Source organism: Aythya ferina (genome assembly GCF_964211825.1).
Source record: "Aythya ferina genome assembly, chromosome: 1".
NCBI classification, from domain to species: domain Eukaryota; kingdom Metazoa; phylum Chordata; class Aves; order Anseriformes; family Anatidae; genus Aythya; species Aythya ferina.
This window is the reverse complement of record NC_140296.1, coordinates 85,741,781-85,761,576: the sequence shown is the minus strand read 5'-3', so window position 1 is coordinate 85,761,576 and position 19,796 is coordinate 85,741,781. Positions and strand designations below refer to the sequence as shown.

At 34.0% G+C, this 19,796-nt stretch overlaps 1 protein-coding gene across 4 annotated transcripts in view; it reads right to left on the bottom strand.

Moving 5' to 3' along the window:
- The window catches only part of IL1RAPL1 (interleukin 1 receptor accessory protein like 1), a 773,813-nt gene that overhangs the window by 177,072 nt on the left and 576,945 nt on the right, over nt 1-19,796 (bottom strand). For all 4 annotated transcript variants that reach the window (XM_084531795.1, XM_084531796.1, XM_084531797.1 and 1 more), the window contains one exon: nt 12,818-12,892. In XM_084531795.1, coding sequence (XP_084387921.1) covers nt 12,818-12,892 — 75 coding nt within the window. The remainder of the gene's footprint in view (nt 1-12,817; nt 12,893-19,796) is intronic.

The window sequence follows — 19,796 nt, the reverse complement described above, 5'->3', positions numbered from 1 at the left end:
ATAAAATAATGTTATATTAAACCTTAGCAATGTTTTCTCTTGCATTTATAATGCACTAAATACACATTTCAGTAATTGTTGATAGTGGTCAATTACTGAAGCTCCACTTTTTGAGACCCAAAGTAAATGACTTGGGAATAACCAACAGTTGTAGATACATGAGAGTTTTCATCTTCAATATTGTCTAACTAGTGAAGCCCTATATTTCATTTGTGGATTGATTGTAAACTATTACTGGCAGCTCTGTGTATGTTTTCTCTGTGTATGTATTAAGGTGTATGTATTAAGGTGTTGTAGAAACTATACCTGACATACCAGGCACTTCTACTGAAATGGAGTCAGCTCCATTTCCAAATTCCTTTGGTATATCTAAATCTACCTAGGATCAAGATTATCAAGAAATCTTACACAAGCTAATGACTACTGTCAGCAGTTTGGTAGTCAAGGCATTTCCAGTTCCATGTTAAATTAGCTCATAGTCTTTCTCAGTTTTGTCCATCCTTCTCCATCTGCCTGAAAGTTATATTGCCCTCTGGATTTAGACAACTCCTTGAAAAACTCAGACATACTGAATACAGAGATAGAAACAAGATGATTTAAATTGTCCTCTTTAGACTCATTTCAACTCTAAACCACAGGCTTCCGTCCTGAGAGTAAAACAGCCTCCAGATTAATATAGCCTTTGTATAAACCATGCTCTCAATCTAGTGGAGCCTCCTTCTCTGCGCCAAGTCAAAGAAGCCTTTGCTCACAGCTTCAGCAGTGAAGTTTCAAGAGAACCACACAGGAGGGTGACTTTTAAATGCTTGCATAGATCCCCATATCCATTAAGGTAATTCTGAAAGTATAATTAATTCAGGACAGAAAACCTCATGAATTACTTTTCATGCCTTGGGATGTTATGACATCTCAGAGGAGTCAGTCCACACCCACACTTGTTAACAGATTGCCACAAATCAAAACAGGAGATAGGGTAGGGAGGCTGCAGAGTAGTTTGTGATAGATGGATCAGTGACACTATCTTGCAATAACGAGGATAACACTTCTAAATTATGAGCAAAATTCAAAGAAGACACTCAACATCTGTGAGATACTGACTTCTCTTGATACAAGTCTTTTCTTTTGATCTACTTCAGGCTGGATCTCTACTTATAATTCCATAAAAAAAAGCTTAAGCAAAATGGAGTTGGGAAAAAAGGATGCATGAAGACATTCATTTGTGGAGAGGGTGGTGATTTGGTAGTGGGCACATATGGATGTGGACTGCAGCAGTTCAATATAATTAGTGGAAACTATGGTGTTTCCATTGTAAAGGAAGGGAGGAAGGGAGGAAGGGAGGAAGGAAGGGAGGAAGGAAGGGAGGGAGGAAGGAAGGGAGGAAGGAAGGGAGGAAGGAAGGAAGGGAGGAAGGAAGGAAGGAAGGAAGGAAGGAAGGAAGGAAGGAAGGAAGGAAGGAAGGAAGGAAGGAAGGAAGGAAGGAAGGAAGGAAGGAAGGAAGGAAGGAAGGAAGGAAGGAAGGAAGGAAGGAAGGAAGGAAGGAAGGAAGGAAAAAAAAGAAAGAGAAGAAATTCAAAAACAAAGTGATTTCCTCTTAAAGTTATTTATAATATTTGCATTGATGATTGCTTATTGCATGGAGTCAAAGTAAAAATAAGATACCACAAAATTATTAGGTTAGACATACAATAACTTTTCAGTGTATTGTACTGATACAGTAGATTCAATAACCTTACTTGCGCAGATTTTATCAAAACCAGTATTTTTTTATAGAAAAAAGCATTATTTCAAAGGCAGAAATGATCTTGAGATTATTGTTTTCATGCCACTAAAAGACGAACAAATAAAATAATTCTTCTGACATTAAAATTGTAAAAGACTGCAAATTTACCATTGAAAATCTCATCTGTTAACATTTAAATCGTCTTTTGTGTTTGATGGACTCTGTGACTAAACTCTGTGTCCTTCAAATATATTTATTATGTTATTCTTAGTATCATCAATTTATTATGTATACTTCAACTGGAAAACAAAGACTATCAACAATAGTCTTTACTCATATCAATATAAAAGTACAAAGGAGTTGAAGGAAGAAAAGCTGATAAAATTAACTTAAAGTCTAAATAAAGAGTTAATATGACTAATATACTTATTTATTTATTTATTTATTTTTCCCCAAGAAAGAATGTATTAATCACTCTCAAGTTTCTGTAACAGGATACCAGATAGCCAATTAAGTAACAGTATGATTCATTTATAACTTTAAATAACATCCAAATAATGATTAGCTGATGGAATTATTTCCTGTATTTGGTCATGATAAATCATGAACACATCTCCATTTGTGGAGTTGCATTTTGATTAATTTAACGGTCAAAAATATAAACACAATAGAAAATCTAGGCTATAATTTTCTATGACATATCTATGACATTTCCAGTTATAAAACTCATGGTTTAAAATGGTTCAATGTAACATGTTTTTGAAAGGTCTATTTTAAATATTTTTGAAAGTGTAGCATTCACCTGTGGTACATAGGTATCAGGAAGGAAGCTATGTACATGCTCCATCTTCAAGTACATCATTCCATATGCCTTAGCAAAGAGTCTAAACCATACAGTGAACAGAGTGAATCACTGGTGTGATAAGGTCCAAAACCCCACCTTGACAGGAAGATACTTGCAGCTGTAGAGCAGTTCCACTCTGAAATAATGATTTATGTCCTAAGGGTGCTTCTTTCTATATATGGACCGTATATACATGTACATTGTCCCAATGGAGAACTTACTTTAATCATTTATTGACTTACAGTGATGTTTCATAACTGCTTTGAGCCAAAAAAAACTTTATTTTGTCTTCTCATTTCTTTGCTTCCCAGCCATGCTCTCCCACTTTCACCATGTATTGGCACCAATGTTTTGTTGCAGCTATGTCACCATCAATGGAGTGAGCTGTTTAGTTGAAATTGGTTTTCTTACTTTTTGGATTACTTTTTAGCCATCTCATGGACCTGTTGAGTATGAATGCTGAAGCTGGGTTAAAGAGAAGAGCACCAGGGGACAGATATTGGAGCAGCACAGACTTACACTATATTAAATCAATCACGGAACATCACACTATTAGTGGCTAACCTAGTTGCCAGGTAAAATTGTATGACCTCAGGAGGCTCCACTGACTATTTCAAGAACCTATTCATGTCAGATGTCTCAAGATGGACGAATACTAATCATAGTGCATAAATAGCAGAAACACAGAAGTATTGTGAGCAACAGAAATTCCAGGCCAGCTTCTGAATATCTTTGTGCATCTGATTCTACACATCTTTTTATCTTTTGGTTCCAGGAAACAGTTAATAGGAAAATTTTGCCTCCTTCTTACACTTTTATCTTCTATAAAAGTAGAAGGTTGTATAGTCCTTTCTCTTTTAAACTGCTGACATGCTGGCTCAGACATCCCTGGGAACCAGACTCCATTTTTGACCTAACCTTTTCTCTTTACCCTGAGGAGAGAGACTGGCATAAGGAACTCTCAAAATAAAGTAACTGAAAGTGTATTCATAGTATTCATAAAAATTGGGTTGGTAGACAAGGAATTATATATAACAGGTAGCAGTGTTTGTAAAAAAAAAAGTTTTTGAAGTTCTGAGTTCAGAGAATATGAGTAAACAGCATCTTCATATACATTTTAATTTTTGACTTAAGCTAGGTTTGAACTGTTATTGCACTAACATACTTATCTATTAGATTCTGACAACACCCTAGACAAACTGAAGATCATTCATTATCTAGAAGTAATTCCAAATAATTTCAGTCTTGGACTTTGCCCTTGGAAAAGTAAATTTTTATTTTATTTTATTTTATTTTATTTTATTTTATTTTATTTTATTTTATTTTATTTTATTTTATTTTATTTATTTTAATTTTTATTTTATTTTTATACAAAGAATAATCTCATGGATTTATTACTAACATGACAGTAGGTATTAATATACATAATCTTTTTAAAAATGCCTGGGTCTTCCAAAGCACAGGGAAACTACAGATGCTGTCTTGGGCACTGTATCTATGCTAAAATATATACTTTGACATTGATTACCACTTGAAAAAGAAAAAATAAAAATATACAAGGTTGCACAACACTAGCTGCTCCATTTGCAACTATTTTAAAAGTAGAAAATGTCTGCCAGAAATAAATCCTCTAATTTTTATTTGAGTGAGATAAATACTCCAGTTAAAATAAATTAGCAAGAGATTAAAAAAAAATAAATTAAAACAACAACAACAACAACAAAAACACAAAAACATTCTGCAAATATAATTTAAGCTATAATAAACCTATAGATATTTTTTCTGTCAACCCTTAAAAGCCAATGCAAAGAAGCTAGTTCTCCTATGATTTTTAATGAACAGAAATGCACCATGTATGCTTTTAGAAATCCCATGAAAAATCAGACCCTGAATGAATTATTCAGAAATACGAGCATTTATTGCTTCAAATGAATTGCCTAGAAAAGTTGTGAAGGAAACAATACATGAGACTCTCTAGCCTTACGTCTCAAATGTACTCATTACATTAACATAAAAAAGGTAATTTTTTAATATTGGCTATATATATTTTTTTTCCTTAATACCCTTAATGTGGGTTAAATGAAGTATGTGCTTCATTAATTTTGGTAATTAATATGAATACTAACTTGATCTTTTTTATTTCTTGATAAGTATAGCATTCTTGTAATATTTATTTTCTTACAAATATTTGCAGTTATTATAAAATAGTTATTGGGAGCTATTGAGCTCCCAATAGCTATTGAGACCAGAATATTGTAGTATAGAACATTTCTATTTAAATGATACTTCAAGCAGTTGAAATGACTGATGCTTTAAAAGGTGACATTTATTGTTGTCCAAGGTAGATATGCCACAAAGGACTCATGATTCAGAGGTATAAATTTAAATTTGGTTTTCACTGAACTTGGATGCTTTCTCTTTTAACTTTCTAGCTCCATAATTCTCAAGAGCTACTTCTGAGTTCAGTGAAATGAGTGTTCAACCCCCTGTATTTATTTTTAGATATTTTTATATATATATATATATATGTTCAGAAAACTAAGCATGAAAACTAAGCATGAAAACTAAGGACTGAATAAACGTTCTGTTTCAGAACATATTTTATTTTATTGTGTGGGAAGAAGAAAAACTATTTAATTAATCTATTGTCATAATTCTACCTTAGGCAAAACAATAAAATGTAAAAACAGGATAGAATGTGGAAAAAAAATTATGTTGTCTTTTACTTCTCATCTAGAGTATTCTGTGAGAGATACACAATTGTAATACTCAATTGTAAGAATTTATCACAAGCATTTAAGCCTCTGAGCTTAAGCCCCTGGCAGTGTTCCTTTGAATAAGTCTCCATTGTTTATTTCCATGTCAAATCCCAGATAATAATTGCTATCAAGAAACTATGCAAATTTTGATAGATTTTTCAGAAACACACCTGTGTACAGAACTAAAACTTAATACAATCTACAACACGGTACATATAAGATGTAAAATAAATAAATAAATAAATAAATAAATAAATAAATGTTCAGTGCCGCTTCTTGTAAAACCAATCTTAATTTGGACTGCATGAACATATACTGATCACCAAGAATGCTGGAAAGACTGGAACTGCTAAATAGGCTAATTCTTGTGAAATAATAACAATAACAATAATAATAACAACAATACATAATAACATATTATTATTATTATTTTTATTATTATTATTTATTAATAATAAAGCAAACAAACAAACAAAACTTCTAGCATTCATAGATCCACCAATGGTCCATGAAAATCCTTAAAAAGATCAGTCTGAAGATCTGAAAAAAAAATCTGAAAAAAAATCTGAAGATCATTGTTGCTCACAAGAGATCTCTAGATCAGAATATTATGGAGTAGATAATTAATTAAAAAAAAAAAAAAAAAGTTATCAATCATAAGTACTTAGGACAAAACAAATTTTGATTTTGATATTTACACCTCTAAATTTTGATATTTACTACTACTACTGCTTAGTGACATTGTTACATTTTAGTTTGTTTTTCGTATGCAAGGAAACACTTGTGTTTCAACAACAGATAAGATTAAGTATCTGTATGTAAGTTACAAACAGAAAACAGAGCTTACAAGCCAAAAATCTGGTGAAAATAATCACAGAACAAGCTATGCAATTTATGCAATTATAGTCTTTTTAGGACTAAAATATTCAAAGGGTGCCAATCATGTATAGTGTATTTCTATTTCTAGATTGTATTTCATGGTATATGGTATTCTGTATTTATGATAATCTTGGTTTTGTTAAGTTATATCTTGCTGTCTCCTACAGATAATTCATATATATATATGTATATTTTTTTTTCTTCCATGCTATAAAAATAAATTGTGTATTTTCTTTTTAACATAAAATGTGAAAAATTTCACAAAGTAGGGAAAAGAAAATTCTTTTAAATTTAATCTGCACATAAAAAATGGACATAGTTGTAGAGAGACTGAACAGACCATTTTGATTGCATCAAATCAGATTTGGAAGTTTACCACTGAAACTACCTCAGATAAGTACTGCATAGAGTACACTCCAGAGCAGACATTTTTCAGTGGGTTAAAACTAACATGAAAAATGAAGCCTGATTATTCCCTCATAAATTCAGATAAAGTTTTCCCAGACAACACATTAATAAAATGAGATAAAATTTGAACAAATGTATGGTCAAGTTTTATCTATATGAATGTATGTATATATAAGTTAGATATGTAGGGAGAGATTGGATATACACATATGTTTAGACTCAGATGTACACACAAATGAAGAATGAGAGAAAATAAACATTTTACATACATATTTCTAATTATTTTATTTATGATCTTATTATCTTATTCATGATTTTTTAATCCTCCTGATTAAATCAAGAAAGAGTGGAGCTTGTTCAAGTTTTAAGATACAGAATTGGAACTAGACTGGAAGAAGAGAAGTACTACCTGAAAGAACTACCTGAGAAGAACTATGTGAAAGGAGATGGGAGCAAGGAGTGTATTGGTGTCTTTTCTTGTGTGAAAAGTATGCAAGGCAATGGCCTCAGTTTGAGCTAGGGGAGGTTTAGATTGGATATCAGGAAGAATTTCTTCATGGAAAGGGTGGCTGAGCATTGGAACAGGGGAATGTGGATGCGTTGCTTAGGGACATGTTTTAGCAGTGGTCTTGTAGTGTTAGGTGAATGGTTGGACTTGATGATCTTGAAGGTTTTTTAAAACTTAAACAATTCTCTGATTGTCTGATTTTGTGAAGCTTACACTTAGGAAAAGGCAACAAAGACAACAAGTCTTTTGAGGCTCCTAAAGCTAGGGACAATTCACCTTTTCTATTCCTATAAACACCGTATGAAAAAGGGTCTCTGTAGTCATGATAGGTTAAGATTAACAAAGAATTGGGTAAATATTATATAAATTAAATTTTATTATATCAATTTAAAAGTAATTTTACTTTTCACCAAACAGTAACAACATTTATCAGATGTCATATATCATCTGCATATAATATATAACATATATCATCTGCATCTGAAAAATTGCTGGACATTTCCTACCAACATTAGGAACTCCATTCCTAAGCTCATTTCTTCCTGTATTTCAGCAGAATTCACACAAGTGGGTATTTTAGAGAGGAATGGGATGAAGGAGATGTCAGCCTCTCTTGATGTAAAGGTACTTGTGTGGCAATGAGGGAACCTGAGCACAAGGCCACCAAGATCTGTTTCACAGTGTAAAGTCTCAGCAGCTGTGTTGATATGAAAATCACACTCTGGCTCCTTTCTGTGCATGGGACGGGTGACAGGAGGTGACACCATTTCCTTTCACTTTGTGCTGGGCCAGTGACTGTGCAGGAACTTCCTTCACATTGGCATGTTCCAGTTAACAGAGTTTGCTGCTATGTGGAAGCACTTGGAAGGGACTGGGGCTTTCTTCTTCAAAACCAGATTACCGTAGTATAAAGAACACTGGTGTAATTAGAGTAACTCCCTATAACATTATGAAAAAGATTCTATTCCTGTTATAGAGTCAGTATGACAGAATAATTGTGTACAGATAAATATATATATTTAGCATTTTAATAATCATGCAGAAAGGAAAAACATATTGCTAGTTATTTCATATCACTTTAGTTAATTTATTTATACAGTTACTGATTAGGAAGGCTTAGGAGCTCTTTTATTATTAACAAGGCCAATTTGTGTGGAAGATTTTTATGAAAACATGGTGGTAGTATTCTCCTCTACCTGAAGTATTCTTGTCTCCTTCCAGAACTTCCTTATGTTCTTATTTTTATTTTAGGGAAAACAAACAAAAACCCACCAACAACGCCACCAACAAAACCACCAACAAAAACCCACCATCAATAAAAGCAACAAAGTCAAAGCAGTTTTAGTGACATTTTTTCATGATCAAATGTTCAGGAGGTGAAGACAGAAACAAGCCCTTAGACACCAGTCAGTTTAATTTTACAGAAACAATGCCCAGAAACAAATAAGAAAGAAAACTAGATTCATTTCATATTTGGTCACAAGCGTAAATTTTATAATTTTAGTGTTGGATGAAATTTGATAAAACTCATTTCATTCAGATCACATACAAAGTAGCCTAACTGAAAGTAATTCAACAATTGCTTTATTTTTTCTAGGTGAATTTTGGCATTTCAAATTACAGGCTTGTATATAATCATGAAATGCATTGCAAAATGGGAGAACATTGGATAACTAGTTTATGTTTAAGTGTTTAAGATCATTCTAGAGATTTTGGTTTGTTTTGGTCTGGTTTGGTTGTTTCTTTAATTCATTATGGTCTGTTGTAGAAACACACCTTTCTTCTTTTTGTTCATAAAAATAGACTGACTTGATAATAGAATTGGATTTTCTACAGTCAGACTAAAAGTATGATGATTATTGTTTCTTTAAGAAGAATGAATGTTTTACAGTGCTGGTGGGATAAAGAGTGTTGACTGAAAAGCCAGGTGAAACTGAAAAACCTCAAAATTTACCAATACACAAAAACAGAAGAGAATTTTTATATAAATATGTATATCATAGATATATTTCTATCAAATATACAACATCTGCATGAATCTATAATTTTAAAAAGATACAGTTATCTGATGTTTAGGATTTTCATATATTATTATTATTTTTTTAAATGTTAATAGGGCTTTGTTTGCTGATTTTGGTAGTGTATTTAATGTAAGAGGAAAAAAATCATAGGATGACATTCTTTGCATATGCATGTTGTTCCTTATTACCTGTGCCCTACATCCCCTTGCCTCCTCTTCATTACCTGCTTTTCCTTGCTCCCCAGCTCATGCTGCTGCCAGCTCACAGAATAGCTCAGAGCTGAGCGGAAAACACACCTCCTTATTGCTCTAAACTTCTTGCAGGCTTCTTACTTTTGAAGCTTATATTTGACATAATATTTTATCAAGAGGCATTGTTTCCAGAGAAGCAGTTTATATTGAAGTCACCACAGCTATCTAGGAACCCTTTGTCAGGAGAAAAGCTTAAAAAGAAAACAGCACTTTTACCCTTGCAACAGGAGTAAGTTATTGATCACAAAAATGGAAGTGAAGTTGCAAACAAGAAACATTAAATGCAGACCAGGATAAGTTGGGAATAAAACTTTCTTTCCTCATCAAGAATTTCTCTTCCTCATGCTTTGGCTGCCTCATGCTGTGTTTCAAGAAAAGCCTTTGAGAAATGAATTTCTCATTCAATTTCTATCCCTACTCAGGGATTTTCTGGTTATTATTCAGTGTGAACCTCATTTCAAATGAGGTTCATGACTCCTGCAACTCTCTAAGGTTGCTCGTTGCACTGTAGCCATGTTTAATACTCTCCCAAATATCAGATGAATAGCGGGACAGTTTTTCCATGACTGAATTACTTTAGACTATGGGATCCTTTAGGTTCATAGGACTGAGCAGTGCAGATTCTCCAACTTTGGTTTGTTTCCTTTTGTCTTAGCAAGCCAAGCTCTATAACACTCTATGAAATACTTTTTAGAGAGATTCCTTTTTTCTTGTGCAGTCACATTTTGGTCTGATGCTGTCTCATGAAAGCCATGCAACACAGTAATGCAACAGCTCTGTGGTCCCATTACATTAATTTTAATTACTGATTTATAGAAGGGACTGATATATCTCAGCAATAAATGTCAGATGTCTGTCACCCAGCAGTGCTGGAGACAAACAGATCAGATAGGTCTGGAGTCTTCCCACCATGATTTTGACACTTCCTGAAGGTATCTTGGTTTAAGAACAAAACTTCGGAGGCTTCTTCAAAAGCAAACAAACTAGGCTTACTGAGAGTTTTCTCAAAAGTCTGTTAGCACCATTTTTTGGCCTGCCAGCACAGTAAGATTTTGAGGTGAGCCATCACTGTTGATGTTTCAGTACATCATGTGTATCCACAGAAGACAGGCATTCCTGTATGTTATGTATACATCCCCCATGGGCATTCCCTGACACTTGGGCTTTGCCTTCGTTTCCATTCAGGGTGGACAACTGTGAGGTAAGAAGCACAGAAATGCGGGGAGAGAGAGTACTGACTGCACCAGCTCTGCACCAGCTCTGCACCTAACCAACTGGTGACCTGATCACATAATCTTGAAATCCAAGCAGTTGCCTCCTACAGAGTGGCCCGTTTCTGTGCTACTCTTTCCACCAATATGTTTGTTTTCCAAACAGAGAGGTCAAACAAAACAGCCCAAAGACTTTCTGGAGGAGTAATGTTTTCTGGGAGTATCTAAGTTAGTCTGCAAGGTGTGATTACCCTCAGACGGGTGGGAAGATAATGGCAGAGGTAATCGTCTAATGTTTGGCTAAGTGTACCTGGATATTCTTTTGATGTTGAAGTATTTCATTATTATCATTATTATTTTTTTCAGATTATGAACTGGCCCACAGAAGTTAATGATAGCTTTCCAAAGTGAAAGTGAAACACAGCCCTTTCAAACATTGTTGAGCAGGATCAAGTCATTAAATCTAAGAGTGGAATAATTTTCATGTCAGGAAACTATCCCTTTTTTATACTTCCTCCAGCTCTCCCTTACTTTTTCACAGACTTTGAAGCAAAAAATTAATATATTATTGCAGTGTCTTGCTATAAAGTTAAGTATTATATTTTCATATTTGTTTATGATCAGTCTTGCTAATCTGTCTGAAAGTAATATTTTAAAGTTAACCCTTTCACATTCATCAAAACCTATTTAGTTGTCTGAAAAGTGTCTTTTCCATAACCCAGAATTTCTCAAATAATTCATTCTATTTCCTAGAAGTAACAGAAATCAAAGGTATTATTTTTTCAAAAAATCACAGATAAAAGTCTCTAGCCAGCCATTCATAATTACAGTGTTATTGGATTAGTCTCATCAATGCAGTATATTAGGCAAGACATTGGCAAAACCCCCAAAAGATCTGACTTTTTTTTCTTTTTTCATTAAAAAAATACCTCTGTAAGCAGCATTAGTTAGGTAGTTAGGAAGAGGGGAAAAAATAAATAAAAAAAAAAAAATTGTGCAGTCACTTGCTTTCTGTTTCCTAAGCTTGTAGGTGAATGAAAAGTAAAATCATCTCGGATTGTTGAACAGGAAAAGTTTTCTGAGTTGGTATATCAGAAATGATGCCTTCAGAAACAACAGAATTTAGCTGTATTAGGAAACATATCTCCCATTTTCTGTATATATATATATATTTTTTTTTTTCAGAAGACAGGTATACCAGCACCTCAGAGTATTACCTGAATAGCTTGAATTTTTTGATGAAGAGCAAAAGAAAGATGAGTTATACTATGGCCACTACTAGCTAGACTGGCAAGCACCATAAAATACTCTGTCAGTGTCTGTAAGACTCATTTGCAAACCTGCTTTTTCCTGATGTTGTGCTGAAGAATGTCTTGAGTTTTGTTTTCTTTCTTTCTGGGATGTAGACAACCAACAGACTTGTTTCCCTTTGTTTCTGTAGCTAACATGCTGAAAGTTCCACCAAGTTGCTGTTCTGGCACCTAATCAGAATTCCAGTGTAACCTACTGAAAACTACTTACAAGTTGCCCTCAGTGTCAGTCCACAAAGGAGATGGACTGTTATATCCTTCAAGCTGTAGTCACTCATTTGCTTAGCTTTGGAACCTTAATTACTTGTACGGCACTAGGAGACCAAAGTGACAATAAATACCCACCACCAGGGTGGAAAAAATGGTTGCTTCATGCATGAATTACTCTCGATTCATAAACATAAGTATTTTTACATTCAAAATAATCAAATTCCATTATGTTAACTTCTCACTGTTTGCTGAATGGTTTTAGACCAGCAGAACATTTATAATTAGAGAATATATTTGCAATTCCATAAGTGCCAAAGCAAAGAAGTCTTGAAAGCAGAATTCAAACCACAAAATCCTACCAAATCTGAAATACACCATGGATATAATTACATATGCAGAAAAGGGAAACTTTAGAAAGAGAAGCTCAGGTACGTGTTTAACTATAGACTTTCAGCAATGGTAAAAACCAACATCAGTAGTATTCAAGTTCTTAGTATTCAGTACTAATTTCTACTAACTATTTGTGAGCAACACCCTGGTAGACAGTATATGATACATCTCTGCATGTCAGTATAGTATGTTTAATGACTTTTCAATAAAAGTATTAATGTCATCACACTATTACATAATCATTGTACATTAACACATCAAATATCTTCATAAAATTTCAATTAAAAAAATGCATTTGCTACTTACCTAACTGGGTCTCCTGAATTGTTAGCTTACTCTCCAAGGGGTGTAAAAGCTTTGGTGGTTTATCTGTTAGTGGCGCTAGAAAAGAAAGAAATTTACATATATAGTTTTCTGATAATTATTATGTAGTATAAGATATATATATATATATTCAGAAATGCTTTGGTTTCTTTTTGTTGTTGTTTAAGTAATGTTCATGCCTTCAGTAGCTGTAAATGTTTTTTACTTACAGAGTAAACATGGTATCAAAAATTAGAATCTTTCACATATTGAAGCAATGGAGACATTTGTGTCTCCATGTGTGACATCTCTCTAGACTCTCACAAAAACCCTGTAGTAGCATCTTGCAGTTTTGTTTGCCTAAATGTTATCCAGTACTTTGTTGCTTGTATTTGCTTATATTTGCTTGTATTTAAATACATTTCTGCCAAATATAGTCACTAACAGACAAATAACATAAACTAACTAACTGTAAAACAATTTTGAACATCTAATTATAATTTTATTTAAAAATACTTTACTGTCTGAAGATTCTGAAGGTGGACTGATCATAAAAGATGTCCATTTTCACAATCCAGGGAATGGATGCAATAAAATAATGTCAGGGCTTTTAATAAAATTTCTTCCTTCCCCACTTTTAATCTACTCTTAACTACTTATGGCAGAATTATGCAAATTATGGAAAAAAAGTTCTGTCATGGTCAAAAACATTCTGAAGGTGTTAATAGGGACATGGTGAGGCATGTTCAAACCATTCTACAGTGTTCATCATCTGTATACTTAATTCATAAAAGTGACATTGATTATCACTACTGTTGTAATACTAACTACTGTTAGGAAGTCTGCACTTTACTGATCTCTGACAGACAAGTGCATGATATATTAAAAGTATTGAAAGAACCTTTTTTTTTTTTTTTTCCTTTAAAATGATTACTAAGTGTTCATGGGAAATCTCCAACCTTTTGCCCCCTGGAATATTTTGATATTTAGCTTTTCAACATTAATTCATATTTCAGTCTTTAACATAGATTATGGGCTGTCAGAGATTTAAAGTACTCTTGACAGTCTGGTATAACTGTACAATATTTTCTCCCTCAAACTTGTCAAATCACTGCTTCCTTTCTTACTGACACACACACACATCCATGTATGTGGGTTTAATCTACTAAACATGCTCATCTCCTGTCAGCTGAACTAAGGGAGAGCTTTAGTTGTTTTTTATTTGCTACATTTGCTTTACTCTTTGATTAAATTATCAGTGCCCTTTAATATCTACAGTATTAATACTAATAGTGCAGCAAGTACAGAATGGATCCATTATCAATGTTTTCTTTTGGATTTAAAGAGGTTTTCCCTTATCTGACCAGAGCATAAACCCACCCAACTGATGTTTTAGATGTTGTGTTTAGATGTTCAGTGCTAGTGCTGAATCAAAATATCTCTTCAAGGAAGGGAAAAGAGCTGGATTTGGTCCAAAGACCTTCTTTCAGTTCATTTTCCAGCAACAGCTTCTACTTTCTAGAGGAAATCATTCTGCATTACAGACTTTACAGAGAGACTGCAGCTGTGAAAGACTTTTAGGCAATATCCCTAGGTTGTTACTTTTCTTTACACTGATTTGAATGCATTTTAGCTTTCTCTATTTTTTTTTGTTCTTTTCTTTTCCTTGGGGGCTAAAGTGGGTGGAAGGGAAAAGTATTCAAATTAGTGAGATATATTTTTTTCTTAAACTGCAAAATTAGTCATTCCCAATTCTTAACTTCTCCACAAAGGCCCTTAATTTATCAGCAGATTGCCATTTAAAAAAAAATCATCCACTATGAATTTAAATTTAGTTATGCAGTTCCGTCATTCTCAATTCAATTACCATTCATCAGATAATGTTTTCTGAGTCACTGTTGTTCTCAATCTGTTTTGAGACTCTTCAAGCAAACAAAGTTTTCTCATTGTAAGTAAAGATATATTAACTGATTGAGTTCATCTGAATACAACAAATGAGTAGATTAGAAAACAGTATTTCTTCCAGTTTAAGCAAAGACAGACATTACTTTTGTGGTCTTGTACTTCAGGCCTCTAAGAGCTTCATATTTCTAAATGAATAAGTACAAGTTATCCCATACTAGTAGCATGTAGATGGGTCATACTTGAAGAAAAATATGAAGTTATTAAATAATTCTTCAGTATGATGTCATATGGTATGGAATATCCCTTTGGCCAATTTGGGTCAGCTGTCCTGGGTCTGTCTCCTCCCAGCTCATGCTGCACCCCCAGCCTCACTGGCAGGACAGCATGAGAAGCTCAAAAGTGCTTGGCTTATGTCCATGTGTTATCAGCATTATTCTCAATCCAAAACAAAGCACCATACCAGCTACTAGGAGGAAAATTAACTCTATCCCAGCCAAAACCAGGAAAATATTCACCCATTATTACATACCATCTACCCATTATTACATACCATCTATGGTTGGGTCCCACACATTTCAGTGCATCCCCATTAATCACAACTTTTCCTGTCCATGTGTGTATATATATATATATAATATATATATGTATGTACATATTCTTGGTGAGGTCAGGAGGGGGGGTTCAGTAAAACTGCTACCTTGGACTTTTGGAGGGTAAACTTTGAATTGTTCAGGACACTGGTAGGGAGGGTCCCTTGGGAGTCAGTCCTGAAGGGCAGAGGGGTCCAGAAAGGCTAGACTCTCCTCAAGAACGAAGTCTTTTAAGGCACAGTCTTTTAAAGGCACTGGAGCAGGCTGTTCCCGCATGCCATAAGATGAGCCGTCAGGGAAGAAAACTGGCATGGCTGAGCAGGGAACATTCGTTGTGTATTTAGGAGAAAAAGAGAGTTTATGTCCAGTGGAAGAAGGAGCAGGCAACTAAGGGAGAGTACAAGGAAGTTGCCATTTAGTTTGCAGCCACCATCCTCCTTACTAAAGAGGCTTTAACCACTTGGCTTTTATTTATTTATTAGACTACAAATATATGCATGCTTTCCGGGCAATTAATCCATGTAGACCAATTCAGAGGTGAGAAGTTTTCCAGCCACCCCTCTCCCTTTCAGGTTTACACTGTCTGCAGATAACAACATTTATTGGCAGCACAGAGTTTATGCAATCCTTCTATAGTTTAGAAACCCTGAAGTAGACCTGTTGTCTCTTACTTGCTGTTTCATATCCTTCAGACCACGGGATGTGTATTCTTAACTGAGTCAATCCACAGGCTATTCAACATGAACACATTTTTCAGAAGGGTATATTCAGATACAGATATCTGGTAAACTGGACAACAAAACCAGAATTTATTCCTTTCTTCCTAATTTTTTACTAAATGGCAAGAAATTAAAAAATATGTATACTAAACTCACAACAATACTTGGCCTCTTAGGAAGTTAAGTAGTCCTTTTATTTTTAATGAATAGTAGTAGGAAGGCAGTAGTATCTACATCCTACAAAGACATTCATGATTTCAAAGCACTTCCTGTTCTGTACTACATGCAAAGAAACAAAATTCTTTTGAATGTTTTCAAAAAATAGAGAGATGGTCCTCTTCCCACTACAATCTACGTGATTGTCACACAGGGAGAACAGTGTTCATATCCCTATGCTTGTTCTTACACAAGGCATTGTCAAATTCCTTGGAAAGAAATTTAATTCCTGGACATTATTCTCTACAGATGCATGGATTCACATTATCTCTCTTCCCCTCCCATCTTTCCCCTTTTCCTTTCCCTTCCTCTCTCACACCTACTTCTTTCTTCCTCTATCTCATCCCCCACTTAACAGTCAATAAATTTCTAGGTAAAGTTAACAAAAACTGGTGGGTCACTCTCTCAAAAAAAGAAAAAAAAAAAAGAAAAAAAGAATAATAAAAAAAAGTGGGCAGGGATGTTTGGTCAGCTTCTCACAAAGAAAAAGAAATATTGGATCATAAATCAAGTTTACAACCCTTCTTTGATTTCTGAGCAATCACTGCTGAATGGTTTACAAACAAATATGTGTCAAACTTTATTTTCATTAAAAACAAACCAAACTAAAGCAAACAAACAAAAACAAATAAAATCATATGTGGAGTTACCAACTCTGAAACTGTATTAAAACTAATATTTAACTTTAGAGGTATTGTTCAGCTGCAGATAGATTGATCGTGCACAAAGAGAAAGTACCAAAATTCACATTCTATGTCTATCAGAATGGATGTACTTCTAAAAGGCATTGAAAATTTGTCTTATGGTAATGAACCTGAGAGCCACTGCAATCAGTCACACAGCTGGAAACTAGCCAGAAGATGATATTTTTACATTGCCTCCTTCCACACTTCTCTTTCTAAGCTACATCTTTAACTTTAGCTGTCTGTGGTCACATAATACATTTGCTCTATTCAAATTTCAGTTATTTGAAGAGACTGGGCACTTTTTAGAAATTCATGTAGCCAATGAAGAAAAGGAATCTGGAATGTACATAAGAATGTCACTAATATGGACACCAAAAAATTACGTTGTTTCAAAGCTTACAAGCCTGATAATAAATAAAAAAATGCACAAGCCAAAGATTTATGTATATGTCTGCTTTACAAAGCATTCAGATTCTTCTTAGGAAATTCTGATGATAACAAACAGTCTTCATTTCTTAGGGGCAGACAGGACTGTGTGGAGTTGTCTACAACTCAGAAAGGCAATTTCTTGGCTGGAAAGCCAGGACAATTCCTGCAAGAAAATAAATTCCCAAGAATGCTTGCCTTGCTTTGTCATTTTTAGTTTTCTGTATTTTAGAACTGTTTTGTTCAGCTATTTCATTGAAGTAAAATTTATTTTCTGAAAATGAAAAACCTTCTGACCATTTTGAGACGTGAAGTAATGCAAAGAGATTAAACCTCTTCTGTTTATGAACTCAGTTTGCTTTTAGAGAGAATGACTAGAATGGCCCTAGAATATATTACAAATACAGTACAGGATTAAATAGGGAAAAAATAATGTATTATTATGCAAGTATACATATATATATATATATATGTATATATTCCTACTCTGAAATTAAAGGAAACCAAAAAGATGGAGTTATTTTCTTGAAGTCCACGTTATTTGTCTGAATTCATCCAACAGTTCAGAAAGATATGCCACGTCTTTACTTGCCTCATTACTATTTACTTTTCTGTTCCTCTCTTCATTTTGTTATTTTGGCATAGGCCAGAGGCCACAACTCTGGGAATAAGACTCCCCCTATAGCAGCAGCATATGGAATCATAGAATCATTAAGGTTGGAAAAGACCTCAAAGATCATCTGGTAGACTGCAATAAAACTAAATATGAATATGTTCAGCCTGAACCTTCAGTCTTGAAACAATATTATACACAGTCACTGTCCACGTGGAGATCTCAATACTATCCAGTATTGGATATTCTTGATTGGATATTATCTCTTGAGTAATTGTGAGCATAACAAAACTTATGCAATGCAAAAATAATAAAAATAATGCATGCAAGTGTTTGTGTGTTTGTTTGTTTGTTTAATTCTTTTAAAGCAGACCTACCTATTCAGATATACCACTAGGGACGTTAATAGTCTTTCAAAAATCAATATATGGCCAGATCTTTTATTAAAGGGAAATTCTTCATACGTGTTTGAGGCTTCTAATAATGTAAATATAATCTTTTAGTTAAAAACAGATTAGTTTTCATTCACACAGACATCATTTAAAATCACATATACCATGAATTTCACAGCAGTCCCACTCTGAAATCTGCCTCACTGTGTGTGGACAAGCCTCATTATACCCTGATTCAAGCAGTTCAAACTGAGGGTAGATCCATATAAGGATAATAAAGATATATGCATGAAGCATATGATCACAAACGGACTCCTAAATGTGACTTAGTTATCACAATGACTGGTTGAAGATCAGCTTTTATCTGCTGAAATGTTCCATAAATCTTGCATTTAGAGACAAAAATTCTGCCTCTTTTTTCAGTTTATGCCTTTCTCATTGTCTTCTCTTTACCACATACTATAAAATCACCAACCAATCCTATTGATGAGGGCATATTAATGAAAATTGTCTTTATTTCTCATACCTAATTCATTCTACTGTTTTGTTTGTTTGTTTGTTTGTTTTTCCAAAATAAGGTAATATTCTTTCCTCTTTTCTTTTCTTTTCTTTTCTTTTCTTTTCTTTTCTTTTCTTTTCTTTTCTTTTCTTTTCTTTTCTTTTCTTTTCTTTTCTTTTCTTTTCTTTTCTTTTCTTTTCTTTTCTTTTCTTTTCTTTTCTTTTCTTTCCCTTTCCCCTCTCCTCTCCTCTCCTCTCCTCTCCTCTCCTCTCCTCTCCTCTCCTCTCCTCTCCTCTCCTCTCCTCTCCTCTCCTCTCCTCTCCTCTCCTCTCCTCTCCTCTCCTCTCCTCTCCTCTCCTCTCCTCTCCTCTCCTCTCCTCTCCTCTCCTCTCCTCTCCTCTCCTCTCCTCTCCTCTCCTCTCCTCTCCTCTCCTCTCCTCTCTTCTCCTCTCCTCTCCTCTCCTCTTCAGTAATCAATGTATAGTACTATGTAATGCAGTACAGTAAATTTACATTACTACACAGGAAGCCCAGCACTTCCTGTATTAAACTGTAGTAGCATGTAAGGTGGTAAGTAATAAAGTTAATAAATAATAAATATTTAATATTTTTTACTATGACATTGTTATGCAAATAAAGATGCTATTGTTACGAAAAAAAAAAAAAAAAAAAAAAGTTGTAATGAGGTATGTTGGGAAAGGGAGAAGCATTGAAAAATGAAAACTTATGAGACAGCATGAAGTTGAAAGGTTTGCCAGGAAGCTCTTTATAATGTTTTAAGCTTGTGAGTCCCCTGTGATCAACATCAGGTTGAATACTGGAGGAGAACAGATGCATCTAGATGTTGTTTTTTAATTACATACTCACATCTAATCGAATATGTTGTGACATTTACACTACCCCTATGACTGTAGAAGATGTATATATTGCTCTTTT